Genomic DNA, 26,888 nt, shown 5'->3' on the forward strand with positions numbered 1-26,888 from the left:
ACCCTCGTACTTGGCGGGAGACACTATTGTTTCTAGGTATCTTTATGTGCTCCCTCTGTTTTCAGAACTGAACAGAACGACGTAACGCGATCGGCGGACGTACTAGAGACAGTGCCCAACACACCTGTGCATAAAACGTCATCAGATTTTCACTGTGGTTTCTATTTCGCGACCGATCGTTCCTTACTTTCCGAATAACCCTCGTATGTATATATATGTGTATGTGTGTGTCACGCAACAAGGTGTGAGTGCAGATATTTTTATATCTGGCACCTTTATATGTACACACATCACTGTGTTGACTGCTTTTTCTCTGCGTCTAACAGTGTTTCCAAAAACACGTTACAAACTTTACGACCTCATGCTTTCTGCATGGCGGTGAATTGAGTGACGCCTGGCAGTATACACGAACCATTTACATCCACACTTCAACACTTGACTTGCTGCCCAGGGGAAAATAAGCCACTGTTTGCCCTTGCCATATGTACTTGGAGGTACTACCAACGTAAAAACATACGACTTCTAATAACTGTAATTATTAATCTCGGCAGCCAGAGACTGTGGCCATGTACAGGGTTATTACAAATGATTGAAGCGATTTCACAGCTCTATAATAACTTTATTATTTGAGATATTTTCACAATGCTTTGCACACACATACAAAAACTCAAAAAGTTTTTTTAGGCATTCACAAATGTTCGATATGTGCCCCTTTAGTGATTCGGCAGACATCAAGCCGATAATCAAGTTCCTCCCACACTCGGCGCAGCATGTCCCCATCAATGAGCTCGAAAGCATCGTTGATGCGAGCTCGCAGTTCTGGCACGTTTCTTGGTAGAGGAGGTTTAAACACTGAATCTTTCACATAACCCCACAGAAAGAAATCGCATGGGATTAAGTCGGGAGAGCGTGGAGGCCATGACATGAATTGCTGATCATGATCTCCACCACGACCGATCCATTGGTTTTCCAATCTCCTGTTTAAGAAATGCCGAACATCATGATGGAAGTGCGGTGGAGCACCATCCTGTTGAAAGATGAAGTCGGCGCTGTCGGTCTCCAGTTGTGGCATGAGCCAATTTTCCAGCACGTCCAGATACACGTGTCCTGTAACGTTTTTTTCGCAGAAGAAAAAGGGGCCGTAAACTTTAAACCGTAAGATTGCACAAAACACGTTAACTTTTGGTGAATTGCGAATTTGCTGCACGAATGCGTGAGGATTCTCTACCGCCCAGATTCGCACATTGTGTCTGTTCACTTCACCATTAAGAAAAAATGTTGCTTCATCACCGAAAACAAGTTTCGCACAGAACGCATCCTCTTCCATGAGCTGTTGCAACCGCGCCGGAAATTCAAAGCGTTTGACTTTGTCATCGGGTGTCAGGGCTTGTAGCAATTGTAAACGGTAAGGCTTCTGCTTTAGCCTTTTCCGTAAGATTTTACAAACCGTCGGCTGTGGTACGTTTAGCTCCCTGCTTGCTTTATTCGTCGACTTCCGCGGGCTACGCGTGAAACTTGCCCGCACGCGTTCAACCGTTTCTTCGCTCACTGCAGGCCGACCCGTTGATTTCCCCTTACAGAGGCATCCAGAAGCTTTAAACTGCGCATACCATCGCCGAATGGAGTTAGCAGTTGGTGGATCTTTGTTGAACTTCGTCCTGAAGTGTCGTTGCACTGTTATGACTGACTGATGTGAGTGGATTTCAAGCACGACATACGCTTTCTCGGCTCCTGTCGCCATTTCGTCTCACTGCGCTCTCGAGCGCTCTGGCGGCAGAAACCTGAAGTGCGGCTTCAGCCGAACAAAACTTTATGAGTTTTTCTACGTATTTGTAGTGTGTCGTGACCATATGTCAATGAATGGAGCTACAGTGAATTTATGAAATCGCTTCAATCCTTTGTAATAGCCCTGTATGTGTGAGTTGTACTTTCATGTGTGTGTGTGTGTGTGGGTGGGTGGGTGTGTTGTCTAATTCCGATGAAGGCCTTTTTGGACGAAAGCTTATTTGCCTCTCACTCTTTTTGATGTGCCTCTCTGTGAGTCAGCTTCGCCGACAAATGGTGTGTAGCAACGATCCTTTCCATAATATTGTCATTATTCCAACCAGAATTTTCCATTAATTTTCAGCTTGCCATAATTGTACGAAAGGTGGCGAAGCTTTACGATGTAAAGCAGAAATTTCGGCTGGCTGACAATCTTGCCAGTCGGCGTTAGGATGTGCCTGGAGCCAGTTCATGTGTGATAGTCGACGATGGGACTTGTCTTACGTGATAGTTGGCTTTACCATCCTATCGGATTTTATTAACTTTTCAAGAGGATTCGTTTCATAATACTAAACTGTTACTATTTTACGGTGTTTAAAAATAAGTGCATCGTAATAGCTCCGTGGGAGTAATGTTATATAAATTAGCTACCAGCACCACGAATTAAAACCACAGGTCGCATCTTGTGAAGAATCCAGTGTGCTACAAGGGCAGCTTTGAGGGACGATATCTACGAGAGATTCACATAGATCGGACGGGAGAAAATTCTTCGCGCCGATTCACTAAGATAACTGCGCAGTCGCCGGGTGTGAAGGCTTGACCAGCACACTGTACGTCAGCTGAGCTGAGAAATGTGAACGCAGTTTGGCATCGCGAGGGGAGTTTGCATATAGCCTCCAAATGTGAGGATGCCACCTGTTAACACCTCTTTTAACAGTTCGGGTGTACAGTAATTTGCAACATGCTATTTGATGGATTAAAGTTACATAGAAGTAGGCCAGTCGAAACAAGGCCCCGGGAGTAGACAACATTCCATTAGAAATACTGATAGCCTTGGGAGAGCCAGCCCTGACAAAACTGTACGAGCTGGTGAGCAAGATGTATGAGACAGGCGAAATACCCTCAGACTTGAAGAATATAATAATTCCAATCCCAAAGAAAGCAGATGTTGATAGATGTGAAAATTACCGAACTATCAGTTTAATAAGTCACAGCTGCAAAATACTAACACGAATTCTTTACAGACGAATGGAAAAACTGGTAGAAGCCGACCTCGGGGAAGATCAGTTGGGATTCCGCAGAAATGTTGGAACACGGGAGGCAATACTGACCCTATGACTTATCTTAGAAGATATATTAAGGAAATGCAAATCTACGTTTCTAGCATTTGTAGACTTAGAGAAAGCTTATGACAGTGTTGACTGGAGTATTCTCTTTCAAATTCTGAAGGGGCAGGGGTAAAATACAGGGAGCGAAAGGCTATTTACAATTTGTACCGAAACCAGATGGCAGTTAAAAGAGTCGAAGGACATGAAAGGGAAGCGGTGGTTGGGAAGAGAGTGAGACAGGGTTCTAGCCTATCCCCGATGTTATTCAATCTGTATATTGAGCAAGCAGTAAAGGAAACAAAAGAAAAATTCGGAGTAGGTATTAAAATCCATGGAGAAGAAATAAAAATGTTGAGGTTCACCGATGACATTGTAATTGTGTCAGAGACAGCAAAGGACTTGGAAGATCAGTTGAACGGAATGTACAGTATCTTGAAAGGAGGATATAAGATGAACATCAAGAAAAGCAAAACGAGAATAATGGAATATAGTCGAATTAAATCGGGTGATGCTGACGGAATTAGACTAGGAAATGAGACACTTAAAGCAGTAAATGAGTTTTGATATTCTGGAAGCAAGATAACTGACGATGGTGGAAGTAGGGAGGATATAATAGGTAGACTGGCAACAACAAAACAAGCGTCTCTGAAGAAGAGAAATTTATTAACATCGAGTATAAATTTAAGTGTCAGGAAGTCTTTTCTGAAAGTATTTGTATGGAGTGTAGCTATGTATAGAAGCGAAACGTGGACGATAAATAGTTTGGACAAGGAGAGAATAGAGGCTTTCGAAATGTGGTGCTACAGAAGAATGTTGAAGATTAGATGGGTAGATCACATAACTAATGAGGAGGTATTGAATAGAATTGGGGAGGAGTTTGTGGGACAACTAGACTAGAAGAATGGATCGGTTGGCAGGACATATTCTGAGGCATCAAGGGATCAGCGCGGAGGGTAAAAATCGTAGAGGGAGACCAAGAGATGAATACATTAAACTGATTTAGAAGGATGTAGGTTGCAGTAGGTACTGGGAGATGAAGAAGCTTGTACAGGATAGAGTAGCATGGAGAGTTGCATCAAACCAGTCTCAGGACTGAAGACCACAACAACAACAGAAGTAGGTCTTGGATAAAAATTTTCGTGGACTTAGCTGGGCAGTTATCGGAAAGTTTACTTTTCAAATAAATCAAGCAAACTTATAATGTGACTATTTCGTAGTGAAATCAGCGGCGGCTAGTAACAACACATTATAAATGTCCTCGCAAACAGTTCGTTTGCCCAAGCATCTTTACCGTGATGCTTTTCCTTCTACGAATACTATGGTATACCTTCACCTGTAGGTGGTCACTACTAATTATATTGCATTCTGTGAACAAATTTTGCACTTGGACGGCGGCTCTCGTGCCACTGTCAGCTTAGCGCCACAAGCTGCCGCTTGTATTATCGCTTGGGCCTTTTAAACCGGCCCTGGGTGACTCAGCGTAAACACAGATAACCTTTCTTCAGGGTCTCCCAGTCACCAGTGCCTTACGGCTTGTTCTTTTGCCGAAGCAGAACAGTTTCGGACAGTGAGTTCTCGCCGCGGCTGCCCGGCGCCTGCTGTTGCCCGCTGGCTGCTGGCTCGGCCGCCGCGGCAGCCTCGGCTGGAATGCGGCAGGGTCGTGGGACGGCTCGGACGCTCTTCCCTCCACTCCAGCGCCGCCTGCGGCCTTGGCCAACACCGCCCGCCGCCTCTGCGGAGCGATGCGCCGCTGCGCGTCGGCCCTGCTGTCTCGCGACCACTCAACCCAACAACACCGCACTGACCAGAACACGATCCACTCCTCCTTGGTGAAATTCTGAATGCTCTCGGGAAGTTGCGAAGCGACGACTCGCCTTGAAAACCTATCGTCAGAATCCTTCATTGGACAACTTCTTGGCTGTGCAAAAAGTGAATGCGCGAGTTAACAAATTCCTGAAGAAAACCAAGAAGGACAGTTGGAAACAATTTTGCCTGTCCCTAAATAATGAAACCAGTATGGCAAGCATCTGGCATAAAATAAAAGCTTTTAGAACAAGAAGGCTGTGTTGTGACTTGGCAAGACAGCCAAGCCACTAGGAGAGGAAGCCGAAAGGCACGCGTTTAAGCTCACGCAGGCTGGCGTGAGGTCTGGAACAGGTAAGGGAATTTATAGTAGCAAAGAACGTAAGTAACTACTGGAATACTTAAGTTTAATTCATAATTGGTGAACATCGGTCTGACGGTACATATATCACAAGATAAATAGCAAATGATAATGGCGCCTTGCTAGGTCGTAGCAAATGACGTAGCTGAAGGCTATGCTAACTATCGTCTCTGCAAATGAGAACGTAATTTGTCAGTGAACCATCGCTAGCAAAGTTGGCTGTACAACTGGGGCGAGTGCTAGGAAGTCTCTCTAGACCTGCCGTGTGGCGGCGCTCGGTCTGCAATCACTGACAGTGGCGACACGCGGGTCCGACGTATACTAACGGACCGCGGCCGATTTAAAGGCTACCACCTAGCAAGTGTGGTGTCTGGCGGTGACACCACAGTCTGTCTCCCTCCAAAATGGTTCAACCGGCTCTGAGCACTATGGGACTCAACATCTTAGGTCATAAGTCCCCTAGAACTTAGAACTACTTAAACCTAACTAACCTAAAGACATCACACACATCCATGCCCGAGGCAGGATTCGAACCTGCGACCGTAGCAGTCGCGCGGTTCGGGACTGCGCGCTTACAACCGCTAGACCACCGCGGCCGGCTGTCTTCCTCCCCTCCTGCCACCACGGCCTGGTTAGAGGAATTCATAGATACAATCGCTCCTCCCACGGTGCCATTTTTAAACCATCGGTTCCCTGCTGAAGAAGACCGCTATCATGTTCTCCTTCGTCCTTTCTCTAAAGAAGAACTCAACGAAGCTATTAAAGTATCGAGCGACAGTTGCCCTGGCATTGATCATATACACTACTCTATGCTTGCACACCTGCCTATAGAAGCGAATGACTTTCTCTTGAACATTTTTAATCAGTACTGGATGAAGAAAGACCTCATATCAACATGGAAGATGCAAGTAATAATTCCAATTCTCAAAACTGGTAAATATCCAAATGGCGGTACTAATTATAGGCCTATTGCCTTGTCGTCGTGTGTTGCAAAAACACTGGAACGAATGGTAAAAAGGAGACTAGAATGGTGGCTTGAAAAAAGTAATTTGTTGCCTCGGAGTCAATACGGCTTCAGAAAAGGCAAAGGGACCATGGATAACCTGTTTTTGTTTAATGTGGATATCACGTCAGCCTTTCAAACGAAAGACACAGTAGTGGCAGCTTTTCTTGACGTTAAGGGTGCATATGATGACGTACAAATACCGATACTCTTGGACAAGCTGGCAGGATTCGGAATTCCTTCACGGATGATCTACGGTATCAGTACCCTGGTTACTCAAAGAAAGATCTACGTCCGTTTCAAAGGTACCATGATCGGACCTTTTTATGCCTCCCAGGGCTTGCTGCAAGGTGCAGTTTTAAGTCCTCTCCTGTATACTCCATATGCGCACGACCTCGAACGCATACTTACTCCCCCCACAAAAATCCTACAGTATGCTGATGATATATGTGTTTATTCTACTGCTGCTGCATATCTTCAGGCCAAAACGGCATTAACCACAGCCATCGCACACATCGATGAGTGGTTCTCTATCAATGGGCTGGAGATCTCGGCTGAGAAATGAGCAGTCGTTCCCTTCTCCAAGTCGACGACAGCTCGCACTGAAGATCACATTACCTGTGACAAGTACACCTTCCAAATAAAATCTCACGTTCGATTTCTGAGGATGATTTTTTACTCTCGGTTAAGTTGGGCGCCCCACATCCGATCCACCGTTACCAAGTGTGAAGAAGGTTTAAATGTAATCAGATCACTCACTCGTGTCTGGTGGGGAGTGCACCAGAGTGTTTTACTCACCATGTACCGAGGGATAATTCGATCTCGATTAGACTATGGCTGTCAATTCTACCACACTGCGTCAAAGATTCATCTCTCCAAATTAGGTGCTCTTCAATATAGAGCCATTCGTACCTGTCTTGGAGCCATGCGATCGACGCCCACCAACGCCCTTTTAATAGAAGCAGGGGAGATGCCCTTCAGCATTAGGCGCCAAATGTTATCGGACAAATTCTACATTCAAGGCATGGTCATTATGGACAGTTCCGTCTATCAAAGTAGAGACTGCATTTATCGACTGTGGATTGCATCCCACAGAAGGAATAAAGTGCCAGCCGTTTGTGCCAGCTTTGACACTTGGTCTCCTGTCATACATTCTATACGGCGTTCAGCGCATTTACCTGTTTTTGAATATGATCTTCAAACGCTCTCCTCCCAGATCCCAGTGCATTATTTAAGTACGGCCTGGTTGGACAGTACTAATGTCAACGTTGGCTTCAATCGTCTCGTTCAAGCACAATGGCCGGGTCTTCTCTGTGTTTATACCGATGGCTCCAAAATTCGGCAAGAAGAGTGTACAGGATGCGCTTTTTTCTGCCCTCAGATCCAGATCCGCAAAACCTTCAAACTGCCTACGAGCACTTCTATTTTTACGGCGGAGACAGTGGCAGTTTTGGAAGCACTTAAGTTTGTCTCTAGCACTTCCTTCCCCAAGATATTGCTAGTATCTGACTCGCAAAGCCTTCTTAAAAACAATCAGTACAGTCGATGGAACAAAACAACCAACAGTTATATCTTGGGTGTGCTACCTGAATATATTCGCGGCACACGCACAGCCCGGACCATCCATTTGTTCTGGGTACCTTCCCACTCTGGTGTCCTCTATAATGATGAAGTTGATGCATTAGCCAAACAAGCGGCAACCTTAGGCACAGTCCTTATACAGACTAGTTACGTGAAGTCAAGGATCACGCAAGACAACAATGGCACGAAATGTGGAATGTTTCTCAACAGACAAAAGGCGGTTATTACGCAGTGCTGAAACCTCGGATTCCTTCACAGCCTTAGTTCATGAGGACACATCTGGACCGATCCACGATTTCTACCATCATAAGACTCCGCTTCAGTCATGCCTCTTTCCCACAACATCTACATCTGATCAACGTTTACAGTTCGCCAGCATGTGAGTGTGATCCTGAGTCGGAAGCTGATGTCAACCACATCTTATTTATGTGCCCCAAATTTGACCGTGAACGGTTGGTCTTTCTGAAGACATTGCTGAGTATGGGCTACCAGCTTCCTCTATCAGCTTCTTCTCTTTTGTGTACTAAAGACGTTCGTCTATATAAAGTGATAGTTAACTTCATCAAGAGTACTGGTCACAATCTGTAGGTTTCAATGGTGTACGTAAATTATAAATATGTCTTGCTGATGAAGATATTTCAGAATTGGTGTGAACTGTAAGTCAAGACACTTTTAATTATTTTCCAATTCAATTCAATTCAATTTTTAAAAGATTATGTACAAAACTGTAACAGTTAAGCTTTTTATACTTCTAAATATGCATTTCTGTATTTGTTTATTCAATTATGTGTACATTGTCACTATGTGTTGCCGATGGTTAAATTGAGTACACACTCAAAGGCCAAATAATAAAAAAATAATAAAAAAAACCACTCTCCACTGTTACAACATTAGTGACCATTTGAGATAGATAACCTGAGTAACACTAAAGACAATTCTGAACACTTTCGTAGCATTTGTCGACTTGGACAAGGCATTCGACAATGTACAATGACACAAAATTATCGAAGCTTCGAGAAAAATACGAGAGAGCTATGCGAAAGTAAATTTGGAACTTTCTGGTAAGTTGCTATGGAACCAAACTGCTGAGGTCATTGGTCCCTAGGCTTATACATTACTTAATCTAACTTAAAGTAACATACGCTAAGGACAACACACACACACACGCCCGAGGGAGGACTCGAACCTCCGACGGGGGAGCTGCGCAATGGGAAACGATGGGTAATACACTACTGGCCATTAAAATTGCTACACCAAGAAGAAATGCAGATGATAAACGGGTATTCATTGGACAAACACATTATACTAGAACTGACATTACATTTTCACGCAATTTGGGTGCATGGATCCTGAGAAATCAGTACCCAGAACAACCACCTCTGGCCGTAATAACGGCCTTGATACGCCTGGGCAGTGAGTCAAACAGAGCTTGGATGGCGTGTACAGGCACAGCTGCCCATGCAGCTTCAACACGATACCACAGTTCATCAAGAGTAGTGACTGGCGTATTGTGGCGAGCGAGTTGCTCGGCCACCATTGACCAGACGTTTTCAGTTGGTGAGAGATCTGGAGAATGTGCTGGCCAGGGCAGCAGTCGAACATTTTCTGTATCCAGAAAGGCCCGTACAGGACCTGCAACATGCGGTCGTGCATTATCCTGCTGAAATGTAAGGTTTCGCAGGGATCGGATGAAGGGTAGAGCGACGGGTCGTAACACATCTGAAATGCAACGTCTACTGTTCAAAGTGCCGTCAATGCGAACAAGAGGTGACCGAGACGTGTAACCAATGGCACATACCATCACGCCGGGTGATAAGCCAGAATGGCGATGACGAATACACGCTTCCAATGTGTGTACATCACGATGTCGCCAAACACGGATGCGACCATCATGATGCTGTAAACAGAGCCTGGATTCATCCGAAAAATGACGTTTTTCCATTTGTGCACCCAGGTTCGTCGTTGAGTATACCGCCGGCCGCGGTGGTCTAGCGGTTCTAGGCGCTCAGTCCGGAACCGCGCGACCGCTACGGTCGCAGGTTCGAATCCTGCTTCAGGCATGGATGTGTGTGATGTCCTTAGGTTAGTTAGGTTTAAGCAGTTCTAAGTTCTAGGGGACTGATGACCACAGATGTTAAGTCCCATAGTGCTCAGAGCCATTTTGTTGAGTATACCATCACCGGCGCTCCTGTATGTGATGCAGCGTCAAGGGTAACCGCACCATGGTCTCCGAGCTGATAGTCCATGCTGCTGCAAACGTCGTCGTCGAACTGTTCGTGCAGATGGTTGTTGTCTTGCAAACGTCCCATCCGTTGACTCAGGGATCGAGACGTGGCTGCACGATCCGTTACTGCCATGCGTATAAGATGCCTGTCATCTCGACTGCTAGTGATACGAGGCCGTTGGGATCCAGCACGGCGTTCCGTGTTACCCTCCTGAACCCACCGATTCCATATTCTGCTAACAGTCATTGGATCTCGACCAACGCGAGCAGCAATGTCGCGATACGATAAACCGCAATCGCGATAGGCTACAATCTGACCTTTATCAAAGTCGGAAACGTGATGGTACGTATTTCTCCTCCTTACCCGAGGTATCACAACAACGTTTCACCAGGAAACCCCGGTCAACTGGTGTTTGTGTATGAGAAATCGGTTGACAACTTTCCTCATGTCAGTACGTTGTAGGTGTCGCCACCGGCGCCAACCTTCTGTGACCGCTCTCAAAAGCTAATCATTTGCATATCACAGCATCTTCTTCCTGTCGGTTAAATTTCGCGTCTGTAGCACGTCGTCTTCGTGGTGTAGCAATTTTAATGGCCAGTAGTGTATATACTGCTAAATAAATATAAGTCGTTGTTTAATGTTGTTACCAAAAACCTCGAAAAGTACTTTACCACTTTACATCAAATGTTTACACGATACACTCATAAAGTATCAAACGGACATAGGCTACATTCACTGAAGCGCTAAAGAAACTGGTATAGGTATACGTATTCAAATACAGAGATATGTAAACAGGCAGCATACGGCGCTGCGTTCGGCAGCACCTATATGAAATAAGTGTCTGGCGCAGTTGTTAGATCGGTTACTATTGCTACAATGGCAGGTTATTAAGATTTAAGCGAATTTGAACGTGGTGTTATAAGCGCCGCAAGAGCGACGGGACACAGCATCTCCGAGGTAGCGATGAGGTATGGATTTTCCATTCCACGAGAGTACCGTGAATATCAGGAATCCGGTAAAACATCAAATCTGCAACATCGCTGCGGCCGAAAAAAGATCCTACAAGAACGGGACCAACGACGACTGAAGAGAATCGTTCAATGTGACAGAACGGCGACACTTCCGCAAACTGCTGCAGATGTCAATGCTGGGCCATCAACAAATGTCAGTGTGCCAACCATTCAACGAAACTTCATTAATATGGGCTTTCGGAGCCGAAGGCCCACTCGTGTACCCTTGATGGCTGCACGACATAAAGCTTTACGCTTCGCCTGGGGCCGCCAACACCGACATAGGACTGTAGATCATTGGAAACAGGTTGCCTCCTCGGACGAGCCTCGTTTCAAATTGTGTCGAGCGGATGGACGTGTACGGGTATGGAGACAACCTCATGAATCCGTGGACCCTGCATTTCAGCAGGGGGCTGTTCAAGCTGGTGTAGGCTCTTTAATGGTGTGGGACGTGTGCAGTTGGAGTCTTATGGCACTCCTGACACGAAACACGTACGTAAGCATCCCGTCCGATCACCTGCATCCATTCATGTCCATTGTGCATTCCGACGGCAATTCCTGGAGGACAATGGGCCACCTCATACGTCCAGAATTGCTAGTGAGTGGCTCCAGGAACACTCTTCTGAGCTTAAACACTTCGCTGGCCACCAAACTTCCCAGACGTGAAGATTATCGAGCATATCTGGGATTGCTTGCAACGTGCTGTTCAGAAGAGGTCTCCGCCTCTCGGACTCTTGCGGATTTATGGACAGCCCTGCAGAATTCATGGTGTCAATTCCCTCCAGCACTACTTCAGACAATAATCGAGTCCATACCATGTCGTGTTGCGGTACTTGTGTGTACTCGCGCGGGCCCTACACGATATTAGGCAGGTGTACCAGTTTCTTTGGCTCTTCTGTGGATTTCTTAAACCACGATGTGCAGCTTTTCCGCTAAAACCAACTCCGACAGAGAAAATGCTGTGCTGCGCTATGAAAATGTACCGTTCCGTTTCTTTATTTCTCGCAGTCAGTTCCAGCTACTACAGCAGGGCATGTAGACCAGGAACCAAGGGCGAACGATAAGAATGCACGACTAAAGCCGTCCTGTCACGGGACGCAGGTGAAAGAAGAGCTAATGACCTCACAGTCTGCAATTTCACGTTGCAATACACTGCAGAGCGTCAAATGAAGAATATGACATGCTAGAGGAACGAGGTCAGCGAGTTACTACATCGTTTCTACTTCACAAACAGAACTGAGGAGCAGCCGTATTGTTGAACTACATATTCAGCGCGTTTGTGTATCATAGATTACGTGGTACAAACATAACCTGTTTAAAATCATCAACAAATTGAGAGTCATTTTAGCTAAGATTTGTAATAATAAAATGACACGAAACCACACATCGGTCGCTAAAGGCTTCCCGTATTTTATTTTTGTTTTGTTTATTTTTTTCGCATTGTACAGTGTGTGCTATGAAAGTATGCCGTTTAAGTGCTACGACTCAATGTTGGTCCATCAAAAGGGCGTCGCATTAATACAGTGGGCCATTGTTAAATATCAAATAATCACAGCTGCAGATACAGTCTTTAGACAGTGTACTATATACCTTAAACGGGTGCCGGCTACCTTGTTGAAGCAGTAGCTCAGTTGATACTGTCGTGAGCTATGTAAGCGAAAATTAGCTGGTTCGTGTGTATTTTCTTCTAATTTTTTTCCAAATTTTGTATTCTAAAAGATTCTGGGTATCGCTTATTAATTTAATACAAGTATTACCTGCAGTGGTCGATGTTATTTATTGCAAAAAATGTGAACATTTTTGATTAGGCTTTACCGTGACTGGTATTGACATTAACTGAAATAAAAATGTGTGTCACCCCACAGCCCACAAAATGGCAGCATTCCGGTACATGATCAATAGACCTATCCAACTACCACTCTCTGAAGACAAATGTGATCAAGAAATTGAAATAACAAAACAAACAGCTATTGCAAATAGCTATAACAGCTCCATAGTAGACACCCTAAAGCACTCAATAATAGCAAAGCGATCACAACACAAAAAACAAGAATGAAATAACATCTTCCATACCACTTCAGCACACAGATGTGTACAAAATTGAAAGTTTGGACTGTGACTGCTTCTAGATAGGCCAGACAGGCAGATTATTTGAGATTAGATTCAAAGAACACATGGCAGCACTAAAAAACAAAAAATACCACACATTAGCAACAGCCACCCACCTGCAGGGAACAAAACACGATGTTAACAACACAAGTATCAGCATCCTCCATATCCAACCAAAAGGCAGAAAACTAGACATTATTGAAACACTCCAAATATACAAATACCAAACAAAACAACCTGAATCCATCTAAAACGACAAAAATGACAATATTTACAATAGTATCATCTCTGTTTTCAGCAACTGCCTAGGTCATTAAAACTGCAAAGCGTGCACGCACACACACACACACACACACACACACACACACACACACACACACACACACACACACACCATAATATTTACCACAAATATTTAGTTATGTTACCATGACAGCTGCTAAGTGTACTAGTGGTTGACCTCATTTGCAGATATATCATCACACCAACAGCTTCTACCCCTTGTCAGCTTGAAACTATATGTACATCAACTACTGGCACAAATTTCACATACATCTGCATATTTTTAAGCATTAACCAATGTATTACCCGAACCTTTACACAGTTATTACATGTAACTGATATAATCTTAAGACCCCTTGCCTTGTAAAGTTTGCTCTCATACAATCACACTTTCCACCCTCTCTCTCCCTCTCACTTTCTCTTTCACTTCCTCCCCCTCAGGCGTCCTTTCATATCTATCTATGAATCCCAACCAAAATTGTTATTTATGTATAATTTTACCACTGTAGCCAATATGATTACTGTACTTAAAAGTTTGTAACACTTCACCTGATTGTATAAACAAGTATGAAGTTTAAGGTACTTAAACTTGTCAAAAGTGGATTTATATACCACCTGAAGTATTTATTCCAACAAATGTGTTCGACACCTCAAAACAACACCTCCAAATGCTTTAAAATTTGTTATGTAATAATGTTGTTAGGAAGTATATTCTTTGTCCATTGTGATAATGTTTTCTCTTTTGCTATACGATCCATGCACCCAATAGTTTCCTACGCGATATTTGTTTACAACATATGATAGTACACATGTGATGTGTTACGACAGTGAAAGGAACCTGTGACCACTGGAGGTACTTTATTTTACTTATTTTATGTTTACCATTAGATACACGTTTAATTTTTTGTCCAAAGAAACCCAAAACAATGCTCTGAAATAGTGTTTAGTTTCTCCACTAGACAGTGCCACAAGTTCCTCAAAAAAAATCGTAACACAACACACTCACAAATGTCATACTAACAAATGTAAATCCACCTGATGGTGGAGGTTCAAACCTTTCAAACGCGTCGAGGAGATAATGAAACAGTGACTGGTAACCGTAAACTTGTTGTCTCATTTAATGCAAAAAATGTATTTGCTGAAATTCTTGTTATTAAGTCCAACGATTGGAATTTTTCCCAGGTGGCCAGAAATCTTAACGTAACTGCCAGTTTACGTCAGAAAGTAAACACAAGATACACACTAGCAATTTCTGCTGTTATGAAACTTAGTGTAAAACATATATACCTATTTCTCGGTTTCATGGACTGCCTCGTGTTTGTATCTTGTCGCTAAATGTCTTTTTCAGTTATGGCGAGCACCTTAGAAAATAAAATAAAATTACTAAACGATTTTGGGGGTTGTAATCTATGTGATGAAGTACGTTTCTTCAGAATGATAGTAGTCAATGCAACATGGAGAATATAAATATTATGGGACCGCAAATTGACATTAGACACTGTACTTTAACTGTATTCAATTTAAAATCGAAAATTGGATGAAAATTAAACTGAGTTAACGAATAGCTCCTACTAGTACGTATGTTAGATCATTGTAAAGCATTCCATTCCCTGTTCAAGCCATTGACGCATCCAGAATGGTCTTCGCGATTTCCTCCACCTTTCTCCGACAGTCGCTAACATAATTAAAGCAGTTATTTCCTCCGTGTACTTTCGTAAAGAAACTGTGTGATTTACGCACCGGATGCGGTAGACTGCTGCTGGAGAGCCACCACCACCTCGCGCGGTGCCTTGTTGACAAGCTGGATCCACGGCTTCGTGGGGTCTGCGCCTCATTCGAATCCTACCATCAGCCCTTGCCAGTTGAAATCGGGACTCAGCTGACCAGACCACGGTTTTCCAGTCGTCCAGTATCCAACCGGTATGGTCACGAGCCCAGGAGAGGTGCTGCAGGCGATGTGCTGTTAGCACAGGCACTCGCCTCGGTCGTTTGCTGCCGTAGCCCATTGACGCCAGATTTCGCCGCACATTGATTTCTGCCGTTATTTCACGCAGCGTTGGTTCCCTGTTAGCACTGACAATCCTACGCGGACGCACTGTCCTCGATCGTTAAGTGAAGGTTATCGGCCACTGCGTTGTCCGTCGTGAGAGGTAATGCCTGAAATTTTGTATTCTCGACACACTCTTGACACTGTGGATCTCGGAATATCGAACGCCCTAACGTTTTCCGAAATGGAACGTCCCGTGCGTCAAGCTCCAACTACATTTCCGCGTTCAAAGTCTGTTAATTCCCGTCGTAAGGTAATATTGTGGCGAACACCTGTTGCCATGAATCAGCTGAGCACTAATGACAGCTCCGCCAATGCACTGCTCTTTTATACCGTGTGTGCTCGATACTACTGCCGTCTACGTATGTGCATATCGCTATCCCGTGACTTTTGTCACCTCAATGTGTGTCCTCGTTACGTCGTCCGTCACGTGTTATTTTGTTTCCAACGTAACAGAATTCCTTCAAGTCATCTACTTCGTAATCATTAATTTTGATATTTTGTTTCTTGTTGTTCCCATTTCTGCGGAAGCTCATAACTTTCGTCCTTCTTCAGTCTATTCTGGACTCATTAGATTGTTCACTCCATTCAACACGTCGTATATTTATACTTCAATTTCGCTGCCGATAGCAATGTCTTCAGCAAGTCTTACAATTAATACCCTTCAGACTGAATTTTAATCCTACTCTTGAACCTTTCTTTTATTTCCGTTATTGATTCTTCGATGTATAGATCGAACTGTAGGGACGAAAGGTTGCATCCTCTTCTTACACTCTTTTTAAACCGGACACTTCGTTCTTGGTTTTCCAGTCTTATTGTTTTTGTACGTGTTATGTATCATCCATCCTTCCCTACAGCTTTCTCGTATCTTTCTCAAAATTTCGAACAGCTTGCATGATTTTACATTGTCGAAGGCTCTTTCTAGGTCATCAAATCCTATAAACGTGTCTCCTTTTCTGTTAAGTCCTGCTTCCTTTATCAAGCACAACGTTAGAACTGTCTCTCTGATGCCTCTACCTTTCTGACAGCTAAACTTAACGTCGTTTAACAGATCCTCAATTTTCTCTTCAATTCTTCTACACATTACTCTTGTAAGCAACTCTGATAAATGAGCTGTTAAGCTGACTGTGCTACACTTGTCGCACTTATCCCCGCTTACTGTCTTCGAGATGGCATTTTTCTGAAAGTCTGATGGTATGTCTCTTCTCTCATTGATTCTACAAAACAACCTGAATAATCGTTTGGTTATCTTTTCCGTCAATGATTTTAGAAACTCCAAAGGAATGTTATCTATACCTAGTTCCTTATTTGATCGCTAGTGAAGTATTCCAAAGCTGTTTAAAACTCTAATGTCGGATCCTCTATGTCTTCCACAAACACTCCCATTCGCGCTTCTATGACCTAATCAAACAAGTTCTTGTTCGGAAGACGGCTTCAGTGCATCTACTCTCTTCTCTGCGTTCAACAGTGAAACGTTGGACTCTCAATGTTGCCACCCTTGCTTTTAATTACGCAAAAAGTTGTTTTGACTTTTTTATATGTTGAATCCATCCTTCTGACGACCATTTCCTTTTCGATTTCCTACAGCCATTTCGCCTTGGCTTCCCCCAAAACCGTCTTCAATAAAGCATACCTGTAAACTTATAGCCCTGTGGAAACACGTTGATCCTGAAATTAATGGAAGTTGTGGGGTCCATCCAGAAGGAAACAATAAAATTAACTTCAAAAACAAACTGAAATATTTTCACTTGACCTCCTACTCCCTAGAAGTGTTTCGGAACTTATAAAAATATCGTACGTGTGTGTGTGTGTGTGTGTGTGTGTGTGTGTGTGTGATAGAGAGAGAGAGAGAGAGAGAGAGGTGGATGGGAAAGGGGGGATACTGGTCACAACTGAACACAATAAAAATCACCATAGAAGAATAGCTTAAGCAATCATATAAATGGTCGGCATGTTGCACATTTTCACAGAGGAAGTTAATTTGTGATTGTAAAACATACCTCATCATAGCTAGACATCTCAGCTATGGTCCATGGAACATAAAATAAATAACTTGAGTGTAGGCTTTCTCGGCGTGTACTGCTGATGAAATCTTCTCTGGCATCCATCCAGTTGCATGCACTGAAATTTCGCGATGTTTCGGCGAGTGTCACTCTCATGATCTCCTGGCGGAGTGTCGAGTTTGCACAGTGGTCCCACATACACACTGATCAGACAGGACTTTATCACCACCGACCTGCTATCGATATAACCCAGCCAGGTGATAGCAGCGTCACCTGACGAGGAATGACTGCTGGTCAGACACACGCACGGTGCCTGCAGCATCAGCGAGTGTGCTGTCTGTGAGTAGAATGGGGAAGGCGTGCGATCTATCTGAGTTTGACAGAATGCAGGGTACGATGGCCCGGAGGCTCAGCACGGGCATTTCGGAAACTGCACGACTTTTCGGGTATTCGATGAGTATTGTGGTGAGTGTCTATAACACGTGGCAAATCCAAGGTGAAATTGTTGTGTCTAGACAAGACAGCCTAGACACAATGAGAGGAAGCCGAAAGGCACGCGCTTAAACTCACGCAGGCTGGCGTGAGGTCTGAAACAGGATACGTAATGAATGCTGTGAAGAAAAGTACGTGGCTTCTGGAATACTTAACTTTAATCCACAATTGTAGAACATCGCTCTTGATGATACATGTTATAACCACAATATATATAGCAAAGGATTATGGCGCCTTGCTAGGTCGCAGCAATTGTAGCTGAAGGCTATGCTAACTATCGTCTCGGCAAATGAGAGCGTAGTTGTCAGTGAACCATTGCTATGAACGTCGGCTGTACAACTGGGGCGAGTGCTAGTACGTCTCTCTAGACCTGCCGTGTGGTGGCGCTCGGTCTGCGATCACTGACAGTGGCGACACGCGGGTCCGACGTATACTCATGGACCGCGGCCGATTTAAAGGCTACCACCTAGCAAGTGTGGTGTCTGGCGGTGACACCACATTCCTCCCCCGCAAATCGGCGTACGGTTGTGTTATAAGGCTTCCGCCCGCCGTGGGGAGGACCCCATGTTGACGTATGCGACGAGGTGGGGAGCCTAACAACAGGCGAGGCTGTGCCACTCGCACCCGGCCATTCGGTCCGAGGGGAGCTAGGAAACGCCTGAAAACCTAGTCCAGGGTGCACGCTAACATGCGGTGTATGCGCCCGTAAAGAGACAGGAGGGGCCGAAGGGTCGACCCGACGGGCGAAGACGACATCTGGTCCGGAGCGGGCAAGAGTTCCATGTCGGAGGACAGCTGGTCACGGGAAGCTATCGGCGGCGCGTGACCCAGGGAGGCGCTTGGCGGCTGCAGCGAAGCGTCCACTGCGGGCGGCGCCGGCGGGAGAACAGGCGGCGGCGGCGCGTCGCCATGGGGCAAAATGGAAGGCAGCGTCGGTAACACCTGGGGATGAGGCGAGCCAGTAGATGGTTCCCCAGGGCGCTGACCGGATTGCACCGTCGCTGAAAGCAGACGGGGAGCGGCAGAACCCGTGCGACGACAGAGGCGCAGCTGATTGAGATGCCGACGCACCTCACCAGAGGCCCCCAAAACCAAATACATCGCGCGGCCGAGGCAGCGAAGAATGCGCCCTGCGAGCCAACGCTCTGAACCTCGATAGTTGCGATAGTATACAACGTCGCCTGGAGCAAAAGCAGGTGGCTGCCGCTGCACAGGAACCTGATGCGGCGGATGTAGCAAAGACATCGAGGTTCGATGAGGACGACCGTGCAACAACTCAGCCGGCGAGCGACCATCTCGGGGCTAAGAGCGATACGAGGACAAAAAGAGCAATAACGCGTCCTCCCGAGAATGCGACTCTTTCAACTGCAACATCTGAGACTTGAAAGTCCGGACCAATCTTTCAGCGGCACCGTTTGACTGAGGCGAAAACGGCGCGGATGTCAGATGTTGAATACCATTGGCCTTGCAGAATGACTGAAATTCTGTGGACATGAATTGTGGGACATTGTCGGAAACAATAGTCTGTGGAAGACCTTCAATACAAAAGATAGCGGATAACGCTTATATGGTGGCAGATGACGTCGTGGAAGACATCCTGACAACAAAAGGAAAATTACTGAAGGAATCGACAACAACCAACCATCGAGCATTCCAAATCATGTAATGTTCTTGCAACCTCCTCACGCAATGCGTGGGGAACATGGCGCGCTCTGAAAAATTGCGGTTGCGCGTTTACTTTCAGTTCCAAATGTGCTGTATTGTTCGTAGCGCAACCTAGGCCCAGTGCAAAAATGTCTGCAAATTCTTCACATAGACGAGAAACGCTGGCTGAAGGCACAGTCTGGTTCACTGAGAGGACTTGATTGACTATAGACAAGTTAAACAACTGAAATAAATCGAAACCAAACAAGTTCACTGCAGAAGAAGAACGAAGGACGTAAAATGACACAAGTTTTGTTTGTCCCTTGTATGTTGCAAGAAGGCTGCACTGTCCTAACACAGGGATATGCTATCCTGAATAACTATTTAACTTAACAGTTGCGGCACGCAAGGGAGGTGTGCCCAGTTGTTTGTACGTGTCTTTATTGATTAGTGAAACTGCAGCTCCGGTATCCAGCTGGAATGGGATCACGTTGCCATGAATGACCAAGTGTACAAAAAGTATATTGTCCTGCTGACGACAAGAGCGACTGTCTTGTGCAACGTGAACAGACACTGGTACAGAATCACTTGCTAATTGACGTGATTTCCGGCGACGTCGACGCACACTTGTTGTGGGACGCACACAGTCACTGTTAGAGAGAGTGGCACTGGGCGGAGTGGAATTAACTACATGAATGTCCATGGGCGAAGGTTCACGAGCCTGAGTATTCTTGGTTCGATTCCGATTCCGGCGTGAAGCAAAGGGCCTGGAATGGTTGTGAGTGTCCGATCTGAGCTTTTTCTGGCAAACACTCTGAACATGTCCTTTTTTATTACAGAAGAAGCAAATAGCCTGGCGTGACGGGCAATTCTCACGCGAATGTCTAGTAGCACACCGCGGGCATGATTTTAGCACTGCATTTGCCTGCTTACGCGGCAAACGTAGCGGAGAGCTTGGCGGCAGCTGCGCGGACGGGCGCGAGGTCTGTTTACAGTTCCGTGCAGCTCGCCCGGCGGGCCGGTTAACGTGACACACGGCTGGGGAAGATTCAAATGATTCCTGAGCAAAGTCAACTGTGTCTTGCCTATCCAATATGTCTATCACTTGTTGAAGGGAGGGATTGACTAGTTTCAAAATCTGTTCCCTTATACGAACATCAGAAACGTTCTGTGCAATTGCATCACGTACCATAGTATCTGAATAAGGGAGTCCACATTCACACTCAAAAGCACAATCCCTAGTAAGGCCTTGCAAAGTTGCAACCCACTCCCTATTAGTTTGACCGGCCGTACGTTTTGTACGAAAGAATGTATACCTTTTAGCAACTACATTGACTGATTCTTTGAAATATGCATCTAATGCAGACAAAATTTCTTCGTAGGACAGAGTTGCTACGTCGCGTCGGGGAAACAATTTCACTATCACACGGTACGTCTGGACGCCGACACATGATAATAAGTGAGGCTGCCGCTCATTACCTTGAATTCTGTAGGCGGCGAGATGGAATCCAATGTGCTTTGCACGCGTGGGTTCGAATCGCATCCTCGTCGCCAAATATGTTGTGTCTAAACAAGACAGCCTAGACACAATGAGAGGAAGCCGAAAGGCACGCGCTTAAACTCACGCAGGCTGGCGTGAGTTCTGAAACAGGATACGTAATGAATGCTATAAAGAAAAGTACGTAGCTTCTGGAATACTTAACTTTAATCCACAATTGTAGAACATCGCTCTTGATGATACATGTTATAACCACAATATATATAGCAAAGGATTATGGCGCCTTGCTAGGTCGTAGCAATTGTAGCTGAAGGCTATGCTAACTATCGTCTCGGCAAATGAGAGCGTAGTTGTCAGTGTAGCATCGCTAGCAAAGTCGTCTGTACAACTGGGGCAAGTGCTAGGACGTCTCTCTAGACTTGCCGTGTGGTGGCGCTCGGTCTGCGATCACTGACAGTGGCGACACGCGGGTCCGACGTATACTAATGGACCGCGGCCGTTTTAAAGGGTACCACCTAGCAAGTGTGGTGTCTGGCGGTGACACGACAGAAATCATGTTCAGGCGTTGTGGGATTGGGCAGCTACCCCTTACTACAGATGTCGGACGCCGTAGGCTGTGCAGAGCGGTAAAACAGGACAGGAGACGAACAGTGGCTGATCTAACATGAGACTTTAATGTTGCTCAGGTATAAATGTGTCTCAACAGACAGTGCACCGAACACTCCTATCACGGGCCTCTGCAGCCGAAGACCCGTGCACGTACTAAAGTTAACACCGCGATATCGGCAACTACGACTGAAATGGACACATGACCATCCACACTGGATGTTGGCACTCTGGCAGAGCGCTGCGTGGTCTGATGAAATCTGATACCTTCTTCATCATGTAAGAACGGCTATAAATTTCGTTTCAGAGGTTTGAACCAAGCAGAAACGATATACATAAGAACAAGCCTTTATTAAAAAAGATAAGCACAATAAATTTTTGTGAAATTAAGTGCGAATATGTACCTATTATGCTGATTACAATTAAAAATATGCGAAAGACCTGATCAGTCTCGTTGCATACGTTCGTGCTGCCTGTAATTACAAGGCTTATGTGTCAGTGATATGTTAGAGATTCTTGATGACAAATACAAATGGTTTACCCATAATCATGCTATCTGACCTCAAACTATACAGCAGATTTTATCAAGTAACCTATGTGACAGGTCGTATGTCAATTTCACATTTCATTAATTATATTTTATTGACATTATCTTCCTAATACATAAGTTCCTTTAATAAAATCCTTTAATTGCGCCGCGTGTGTCACTGCAGACATCAGAAACTACCTCATATATATGCGAAACAACCAGTTGCCAATGACCAGAGTGTTATTACAACGCTTTCTTCAGATTACGTTGGCAGTCAGTAATTAATGCACTGCTTTTAAATTTCCTCCTTAGTTGTAAGGAAACCAGCAAAAATTGGCAACCTACGTATGTTCAATGCTGAGCTCTAACTTCAATGCACTACCTCCACGCATTTCCCCACACCTAATTCCCTTAAATTCCGGGGAGGGGGGTGATGATCTCTGACACCACGTTCAGTCACAACGCAGATGTGTTTGACTGCGTTCAGATCTATCGAATTGATGGGCCAAAACATAAACTGAAGCTCGCCACTGTGTTCCTCGAACCACTCCATCACACTCCTGGCCTGCGGCACGTTGCCTTATTGAAAAACGTCACTGCTGTCGGAAAACATGATCGTCGTAAAGGGGTGTACGAGGTATGCAACCACTGTATGGTACACGTTGGTCGTCATGGTGCTTTGCACGCGCTCCGCTGGACCCGTGGATGCCCACGTGAACGTTCCCAAGAGCATAATGGAGCCGCCGCCAGCTTTTCTCCGACCCGCAGTACAGGTGTCAGGGAGCTGGTGTGTTTCATTCCAAAGACGGCCAAACATACTATTAAGCAGGTCGTCATAATGTTTTGGCTCATCAGTGTACATGTGGAGCTTCACAAGACGTTTCTGCACGACCATATAACCCTTTTCACGACACGTAGCCATTTCAAAGTGTGTTCAGTCACAAAAGTCCTTAGACTTATCTATTTTTCACATAATTTTCTTCGCAGAATTACTTCCTATGTTTGAGATGTCGTGGACACGTTGTACTGTGTTACAAAATTGTTACTTATAGACTTTCGTGTTAGCAGGCAGTTCTGCAGCGCGCACATCTGGCACCTCGATGGTAATTGGAACACGTGTGATCTGTGCAGATGGTGTTCGTGCAGCCGCAGCGGCGGCGCGCTTCCGGAGGCCCGGCTGTGGGGGCAGCGGAGGCGTTGTCGGAGGGCAACGTGTACGGCAGCGTCGACGGCAGCGTGCCGCCCGCGTGACGTCACAGCCCGCAGCCTGCCGTCGGGGGCGGCGGGGGCGGCGGGGGCGGCGCCCGCGGCCCCCGGCCTGCTGCCTCACAGGCGTCTCCAGACACATGACCGACTGCTGCAGGGAGCCGTGGAGGAGCCGATGAATTGCCGTCAGCTGGTACCCCTCTTCCCAGCCGTCGGACTTTCCATGTTCTTAAGAAACTCCCAACCTCACGTGTGGCTGCGTCGCAATGTAGTGCCTAAACGTTCGGGCTGAACAATAGTACAGTGCGTCTGACGAATCCTTTCCCTGAGCAGTGACGATGCTGGTTTCTGTTGGCACAAAAATAGTGCGACGGTAAAGGTAGGACGCTCTGCAGGTACAGAGCAGTCAAGGAAAGTTTGTGCTGGACGAGCTGCGTCATAATACTGCTAACAACGAGTGAGCTTCGTCGCCCAGGTAAAACTCATTTGCTGGGTACACAGATGAAAAGGCTCGAATAAGCAGAATATCGCTCCAACAACTCCTTTCTTTACGCGCTTCTTAGGTTACGACTGATTTCGAAACATACCATTTGACTTTGTGATCATATGTTCACCATAACCAAAGGAATACGCCGAACGCTCAAAATAACTCAGCAGGAGCCACATTCTGTTGGGTACCTCCACAAACCATCTACTTCCATTATATATACGACAACGTGAAACTGTCCTGTGTTCATAATATTCAGTTTCCCGAGGCACAGATTGCAATACACATTTACACACAAATTGGCATGTGTTTGTAGCACTTGGCAAATGTAAAATTTCGTCGTCAGTATGCGTATCCTTTACAGAGAAGGAACGCAGACAGCCTCAGAATATTGAAGACTGTAGTGTGTGGGGAAAAAGGTACACGGAAAAATGGACTTTTCAAACTGTTTACCTCGTGCCCATTTTGGTTGAGTATGAACAATTGCAGTGCTCAACGTAACTGACTACTTACCGCGTTCAAAACCTGTGTTAGGAAATGATCCTCCTTTGTTCCTCGCACACATTTCACTGGTTCGAGTTCTATTATGCACTTGCTGAAATATCGATGTATTCAGGGTGCGGCGGAAACTACTTGTACATTTTTCGACGGATGATATAGAGCATGATAACCATCTTTCTTAGATAAGAAAGTGAGAGAGGGAAACTGATAGCTTGCTCTCCGCCCCTTCCTCCCCCCCCTTGCCCCCCTCCCACCCACCCCCAACCCCCACCCATCGACCGTCACCATTCTAGCTGATGAGACTCTTTTGAAACCAAAGAGTTAGCCTTAACATAACACTCCCTGTTTATACCTATTTCTAAATCTATTGAAATGAAAGCTACGAGATTTTGCACGGCCGGCCGCTGTGGCCGAGCGGTTCTAGGCGCTTCAGTCCGGAACCGCGCTGCTGCTACGGTCGCAGGTTCTATCCTGCTTCGGGCATGGATGTGTGTGATATCCTTATGTTAGTTAGGTTTAAGTACTTCTAAGTCTAGGGGACTGGTGACCTCAGATGTTAAGTCCCATAGTGCTTAGAGACATTTGAACCATTTTGCACTGTCTTAACAGGTCAGGAACAGAAGAATTTTTTTTTTCATGGCTCCACGTAAAGTAGTCCACCGATTTACAGATCTTGGTAACCAACCGAAAGATACAACTCCTTCGACCCATCTCGCACAATATTATGTCCCCAGTTGCATTACGGTGATCTAATGTTTGCTGGAGCCCGATCGTTGGAGGTGATCTCTTCTAGCCCTCCTCTCTTTCATATCTATGAGGTGAAAGTAACATTCAAGAGAGAAGTAACGATGTATTTTCTACCCATACTTTCTTATCTAAAGTAGACTGTTCTAAAGTATGCACACTTCGGCTATCATTGCCATTGCGCTACAGCAATATGGGTTATGTACTTTATAAATGTAGTTCTGTCGCAAACTGTATACTGAAATATTTTCAGTCACTAGCACCAATGTCTTACTGAGTAACAATTTTTCTCATTACCGCCGCTAATGAAGCCTCTTCAGATGCAACGTACAAAAAAACTTTCTCAAACTCACATAAATGACGACGTTCCTAGTGGGCAGGTTAGTGTAGCGGGAACTCCAGTTCCTTGTTCGTGTGTTTATGTATTGATAGTGGTGGGGCATTTATTGCGAAAGTTGACAAATATTAGTAAAAAGACTGTCGTAAATGTAAAACCAGAAAAGGTATCATATAAAGACTTTTAAGTGTACTTAAGGTACCATCTGTATTCTGCACGCCAAAGAAGAAGAATATCAGCGTTATCTTTCATTAAAAAGTTTTTACACTAACGAACTCTATCTATCTTCAATTCTTTCTTAAATTACTACTGAAAAATACAGACTGGGTATAATAAAATGAATAACTAACGAAATATTAAACTAACGTCGATAATTTCAGAAACTGGTCTATTATTTTACAATTCTGATACTATAAAACTCTTTAGCATTTTGATTTATTGGAGTATTTATTTTTGCACTCGCCTTGGAATACAGAAGCAGGTTCCACAATGTTTGTAGAGTTGGAGGAATTGAGAGTTTTTTCTGTTACCAATTCCATCTCCATAATTATTAGGCGTATGGAGGAATCGTTAAAATAGTTGCAGTCTTTCGATGTAACGGTAAAACGATGCTGTAATTAACTAACATTTTTTTTCCCTGTTCGTTCTGTAGAATTAAATAAAGCACTGGTCCTTTCTGTCATCTTCCCTTCCTTTCATGTCCGTCTGCTAATTTTAAGCGATCATACATGTATAGGATTATTGCTACGTGGCAATATAAAGAATTTTAAAATCTTTCACGAAAGCAGTGGATAAGAAGGTTGCGCTCTACAGTTATCCCGAGGTAAGTCAGGATGCAATTTATGATGACGTGAATGAACTGTGTAGATTCATCTAATTCTGACCACCAACTTGCACTCCCATGTGCAAAACAGTAAGTCGTATAAGAGACAGTCCCAGAAAAGTATCAACGTACAAGCATAGAATAAAAATCTTCTTCGCTCTTAATGAATAAATTTCCACACTAGAGTCTTCCATTTCTAACTTGTCCTTCCAGAAACTGCTAGCTTCCAAAGTTTCAGTCTTAAAGACTTGCAATAGACCATTGAGCCACACGAAACTATTTTCAGCCTCTGTCTGTACCATTTCTTATTCGCGCTAGAAGAAATCGTTTATACCTCAAGAAAAAACTGCTTAACAGCTGCTGCAAAATCTGCATAGTTTTCATGCCTTCCCGGAAGCTAACAGCCTCGTCACAGCAAACTTAAAAATTCTTTGTCAATAAGCATCACTACCTACATTTACGTATGACATATTAGGAATTTAGAAACATCTTCAACCATATCTGT

At 44.9% G+C, this 26,888-nt stretch overlaps 1 protein-coding gene across 1 annotated transcript in view; it reads left to right on the forward strand.

Annotated features, from left to right (window-relative positions):
• The window catches only part of LOC124798170 (putative phosphatidate phosphatase), a 356,955-nt gene extending 333,413 nt beyond the window's left edge, over positions 1 to 23,542 (forward strand). The window contains exon 7 of the mRNA XM_047261453.1: positions 23,417 to 23,542. Within this exon, the coding sequence (XP_047117409.1) occupies positions 23,417 to 23,536 (120 nt within the window). The 3' untranslated portion in view covers positions 23,537 to 23,542. The remainder of the gene's footprint in view (positions 1 to 23,416) is intronic.
• The last annotated feature ends 3,346 nt before the right edge of the window (positions 23,543 to 26,888 follow it).

This window comes from Schistocerca piceifrons, chromosome 5, assembly GCF_021461385.2.
Source record: "Schistocerca piceifrons isolate TAMUIC-IGC-003096 chromosome 5, iqSchPice1.1, whole genome shotgun sequence".
Classification (NCBI taxonomy): domain Eukaryota; kingdom Metazoa; phylum Arthropoda; class Insecta; order Orthoptera; family Acrididae; genus Schistocerca; species Schistocerca piceifrons.